This window comes from Triticum dicoccoides, chromosome 3B (genome assembly GCF_002162155.2).
Source record: "Triticum dicoccoides isolate Atlit2015 ecotype Zavitan chromosome 3B, WEW_v2.0, whole genome shotgun sequence".
NCBI lineage: Eukaryota > Viridiplantae > Streptophyta > Magnoliopsida > Poales > Poaceae > Triticum > Triticum dicoccoides.
In genome coordinates this window covers 477,271,172-477,277,076 of record NC_041385.1, presented here as the reverse complement: position 1 = coordinate 477,277,076, position 5,905 = coordinate 477,271,172, and the positions used below count along the sequence as shown (strand labels likewise).

General features: G+C 42.5%; 1 protein-coding gene across 5 annotated transcripts in view; it reads right to left on the bottom strand.

Moving 5' to 3' along the window:
• Window positions 1–2,018, bottom strand: part of LOC119276627 (phosphatidylinositol/phosphatidylcholine transfer protein SFH8-like) — a 7,544-nt gene extending 5,526 nt beyond the window's left edge. The window contains exons 1-2 of one of the 5 annotated variants that reach the window (XM_037557756.1): window positions 1,839–2,018; window positions 731–1,028 (exon numbers count right to left, since the gene is read on the bottom strand). In XM_037557756.1, the coding sequence (XP_037413653.1) occupies window positions 731–1,028; window positions 1,839–1,872 (332 nt within the window). In that variant the 5' untranslated portion in view covers window positions 1,873–2,018. The remainder of the gene's footprint in view (window positions 1–730; window positions 1,029–1,838) is intronic. The other 4 variants (XM_037557752.1, XM_037557753.1, XM_037557754.1 and 1 more) reach the window with 4 other exon arrangements.
• Between the last annotated feature and the right edge of the window lie 3,887 nt (window positions 2,019–5,905).

Sequence of the window (5,905 nt, the reverse complement as noted above, 5' to 3'; positions counted from 1 at the left end):
AAGCACTTGCCTTGATCCAAGAAGTTTAATGTGTTTTCGTTAGTCTGTCAGCCATAATCTGTTATGACTCTGTCGTCGTTATTATGACTATGCTTGTTAATGTAGTGTGAATGCTTGTTCAAATTGCTATGCTCTGTCTGTGTGTGTGTGTGCGCGCGCTGGTAACCTCACCACTCGAACAAGAGGTTACCACACCGCATGTCTTGAACGTAACCAAACAACAGCACGTTGCATCTAGGTACCGCATGCTTGCAACCAAACGGCGTGCTAGTGGTTTGCCTCTAATGCAGGCTGGGGTTTTGTGGGCAACCAAACTAGGACCAGAACATGGTTTTAAGCCTGCATTAGCTCAGGCATGCCAAACCGGGCCACACATGCAAAGAGGCCAAAATGATGCAGGTAACCAAACATGCCCTAGTTGTAACCCAGAACCAGATGTAGTGATGCATTTTCACAAATCATGGGACTTAAAAAACCTAAATTTGTAGTTTTTTTATGCAACTTCTCAAAAAAATGTAGCTTACTGATGTATGTAGTTTAGTGACAGCCTGTACACTAAACGTGTATTGTATGTAGTTTTGTGACAGCCTGTACACTAAACCTGTATAATTTGGTGAAATTGACACTAAAATATATAATCAACATGTTATTTGCGATTTTTTTGCTGGAAATGAAGGTAATCTACCAAAGAAGAAACCCAAATATTCGTTCAGACCAGCAGATGTGGTACCTTAACATCGTGTGATAATCGTCATGACGTTCTGGCAACAAGCCCCCATCAAGCAAGCATCGGCGGAATCTTTCAACAGTTTCCAGCTCTTGCACATCCCTTATATCCTCTATTGAGGCTAGATTGCCGCTCTTCTTTTTGCTCTTCCTCCTCAAGGAACGCCTAAATTTATTTCCGGCACTAATCGCTCTTTTCTTCAAGGACCCCTTTTTGGCCTTGTTGTCACCTTCTGAGTTATCTTCATCGGATTTGCTCTCCTCCTTCTCATCATCATGAGTGAAGCCCTCAAAACCTGCACCTGCAAATATTATCTTAGCATTCCTTCTCTGACTGAATAAGAAATTGGCAATTATTGTCATAGTAATAGTATCGACAAGGAGTAGGCAATAAGTGAACTGAGCACTTAGTAATTCTTCACAGTGAATTAATTACTACTCCCTCTGTTCCTATATATAAGTCTTTCTAGAGATTTCAATATGGACTACATACAAATGTATAAAGACATATTTTAGAGTGCAGATTCACTCATTTTGCTTCGTGTGTAGTCCATATTAGAATCTCTAAAAAGACTTATATTTAGGAATGGAGGGAGTATCACATTATTGAAATTTCATCAAGATACACAATCAACTAATCATAATTAGTACTCCCTCTGTAACGGAGGGAGTAGTAATTTTGTATTCCTCGCAAAAAAAGAACTCCCTCGGATCCAAAATAAGTGTCGTAGCTTTGAACTAAGGTTAGTTCTAACTGCTACACTTATTATGATCGAGGGAGTAGTAATTTGGTATTTCCTATACTACTGTTATTGGACACTTTCCCCCGGAAGAAGGGCATGGGACGTATAGCCAAAGAATCACAGCGCCCTGAATCCAAGAGCAAAATCTCGGTTATAGAGATTATCTTGTTATCAACTGTAATTACTTTTTTGAGGAATCATCTACAGTAATTGTTCAACTCCACGGAAGCAGCCAATCCATAATCCCTCGTGCAAGCACTGGCAAATAACGGTAGCGAAACGATGCGCGAGAACGTCACGAAGAAAGGGCAGCGCCAAGGAGAAAACACGAAGGGCAAGCAGTTCAAGGAAGCAACGCTCGGCACTCACCGGGCCTCCCGGACCGGTCGACGGGCCCCGACATCCCTGGCCGTCCTCCCAATCCAAGTTTGGTTGCCCCGGTGGATTCTGAACCTTAGCCCTCCATAATCCCCTGGGAAGCGAGGATTTCGGCGGATGAACTCGAGAAGACGAGGGAATGAACGGTGACAAGATTTCCCCTCTCCCCCGATATCCCCTCTCCAGCGATGAACGGTGGCTTGTTGCAACAAAATAAAAAAAATCACCCCTTGCACACACACTCGACGACATCAGCAAATCTTTTGAAATCTTTCATGATGCCACACAAGACACAACAAGCAACATAATAAGTGTGTTGTGCAAAAGCATAAAGGTAGAATGATTTTTGAAGTATACTCAAGGTGTTTCTAGTTCATTATACAACATAAATATCTACCTAGTTGCCGGTATATGTTTACGTCTTTGCAGTCAGTGATGCCCAATAAATATTGCATTATAATGAAAATAGCAAGTATATTTTAATATACAATGATAACATGTACATAAGAGCATTTTTTTTGTCTTCTTGATATATGTGTTTGCAACTGAAATCCAAGTCAATACTTAATTTAGTTGCAAACATATTAGACAACTCCACCGAAAACAATCAATCTGTAAGGACGTGCATACCAAATGTTCAAGGTTGTATATCAACATCGATATTCTTAAAAAATAAATTATGGGCAAAATTTCAAACAATATGAATTTTTTTATATAAAGCTTGTATCAACAATTTCGTGTACATCATCTTATAGAGGATGATTTTTGTGCACTGTGTGATATAGAGGTGATGATTATGTACATATTGTAACCTTTAGCATATAGTATCTGGTTGAAATCAACATCCTCTATAGTGCCAATAATAGCTTTTGTGAGAGCATCAACCTATCATATTTAGTCCATTTAAATGGATAGGAATCATATATAATAGATATTTCCAAAATACCCCATATAAATAAGGTATTAAACTATTAATTATGGTTGCACCTTAAACATAATTTTAAAAATGATTAGCATGCAAGATAATGACATATTTGGAATCTACACATTTTTCTGGGAGATTTTCATATATAATATGTTAGATTTCGAGTTATGGTTTAAAACATATGGAAACCAAGTATGTTACTTCTTAAACTTGCGTTGGTTTTTTTCTTAAAGAGAAAAGGGTGATGCAGCAAAGTGGAGATAAGCATTTTGCTCAGTTGAGAACCAAGGTATCAATCCAATAGAAAGAACACACAAGTCATCAATGATTGCACCTATACAAACAAACAAATATTTGCATCCAACGCGATAGAGGGGTTGCCAATCCCTTCATGGTTACTTGCAAAGATTAGATCTGATAGTAATAGATATAAAAGATAAGTAAAAATGCAAAATAAGATAAAGGTAAATAAATTGTAGTAAGGTATTTTTGGGTTTTTTATTTTAGATCTGAAAATAATATAATAAAAGATAGACCCGGTGGCCATAGTTTTCACTAGAGGCTTCTATCTTGAAAGAAAGCATAGGGTGGGTAAACAAATTATTGTTCAACAATTGATAGAAAAGCGCATAGTTATGACGCTATCTAAAACAAATTATTGCATGATGCTGCTAACGCGACACTACAATTAGAGACCCATCGATAAAACTGTGTGCGATGCAATAATGTAAACTATATGTAAAAAACGTCAAAAAGATGCAAAATGTCTGCGATGGCAGATACATCAAACACGGTTTGGATTTTTTTGTTGCGTGTGCGATGCGGGGCATATGATTCAGTATAATGAACTGTTTGTGATGGGGCAGAACAATAGAAAGAGGAAGCCAGATAAAGGTGTGTGAGATAGTTCACTCGAATGAACTATTTGTGATTAGGCGGAACAAAAGAAACGATCAGCCAGATCAAGATGTATGCGATAGAGGGCAAACAGTGCACTCGGGTGAACTGTTTGCATTGAGCAAGAGAACATGAACGGTTCAATTTAACAAGATGTGTGTGATACGCGACAAACAGGTTTATAATCAGAAATATGTGCGAAGACCGATAATTACACAGACGATTGCTACTAATAAGACGTGTGTGTTGTGTGTTGAGACACACACACACACATATAAGGACATGGTTGCATAACCAAATTAAACATCCAATTACATAGGTGGCTACTACACACATGACATTTGCACACACCAAAGTAAACTATTACATGCATAATTACATAGGTGGCTACTACACACATGACATTTCCACACACCAAAATCAAAATATATATTACATGCATAATTAACTAGGATAAACAATCATCTGATCATCATCTACTTCTTGGGACGCTTGCCGCTACTGCTCTGCTTGTGGCTTGATCCAGCCGTGTCGATTTCGGTAACGAGGCAGTTCCTCATGTCAACGATCCGTCTGTGCATATCGTAGCATGTGTACACGCTCTTGGCCGCGAACCTGAGGTGAGGTTCATCCAGTTGCCGCGTCCAGGCCCCGTGCTAGGATACGGGATTTGTTCTCTTGCCATCCTGCTTCATCTTTTCGTAGTAGGGGTTGATGATGGCCGAGACGAGTTCAACCAGTGAGTCCTTCTTCGTGCTGCCCCAGACCCTGTAGTACTCATGGATTTCGACAAGTTTCTTGCAGGCCAAGCCCGTAACCTTGAGCGCATTTACATCGTTGCAGGTTTCCATCGTAGCGAACTAGTAGTCATTGTTGTTGACAAACCTGGCGAAACGGTTGCAAGGCTCTATGGCCATGCCGTAGTGGAAGATGAGGACATGATGGCGCACGCACAACCGGGCGACGGTAACCTTCTGATCTTTGCCGGGATGACCGTCGGTGTACTGGAGGTCGATGTCGACCACCTTGTACTTGTCTCGAGCAAGCAACTGCTCCATGGTGTTGATGTAGTCATCCACCACGGTCAGGTCTTTGGTGTACGGTGGACACATCATTCTCCCTTGCGTGGGTCTCCACTTTATGCTCGGCGAACTCCATTGCAGAGCCACTAGATATCCTCTCTGTATGTGTCGTTGTGGGTGTGCTTGTTGTGTTGTGGGGCGAGATCGAGAGGTTGAAGAGACTAAGGTTATAATGGCCACGGGAATTAATAGGGGAAGCCGGACGGCCTGGAATATCCGCACCCCGGAATGGCAGTTCTAAATTGCAGTGCGTAACTCCATCGTGCCGCACATAATTGCATTGTGGCGATGCGCGCGGCGCAACCGCATGCATATGGGGGCCCCAACGTGATCGTGCGCAGGCCCCAACCGCTGGCAGAGCGTGCGTGCGCATGGATGTGAGAAGAGCGCTCTGTGGTCGCCTCAATGGCGAGCAACCATATATATGCATATAGCAGTTGAACATGCAAGGAAAATTTGTCCGCAAGCCGAGCGCATGCAGGTACGCGAGCAGAGCGCACCAACGGACGCGAGGAGAGCGTGCCGCGGTGCCTAACGGCGAGCAGAGCGCGCCGAGGGATGCGAGCATAGGCCGGCGCAGTGATACGTGGCATAATAAGACGAACTGTGCGAGCAATGTCGGAGACATCGAGCACGAATCAGATTAGAGTTGCGTGTGTGATATGTGGCATACAGTTGATCCACCCGATCGAGCTGTTTGTGATGGAATAAGCCGTGTGTGCTCTAGGCAAACACTTGCTGGTATACAACCGTCTGTGATTGATGAATTCATGACCGACGGGTGAGGGAGTCCTGGATTAAGGGGTCCTCGGGTGTCCGGCCTCTTGACATGGGCCGGACTGTTGGGCTGTGAAGATACAATACCGAAGATTCTCTCCCTTGTCCTGATGGGACTCCCCTTGGCATGGAAGGCAAGCTTGGCGTCCGGATATGAAGATTCCTTTCTCTGTAACCGACTTTGTACAACCCTAGTTCCCTCCGGTGTCTATATAAACCGGAGGGTTTAGTCCATAGAGGCAATCATAATCATATAGGCTAGACTTCTAGGGTTTTAGCCATTACAATCTCGTGGTAGATCAACTCTTGTAACACTCCTGTTCATCAAGATCAATCAAGCAAGAAGTAGGGTATTACCTCCATAGAGAGGGCCCGAA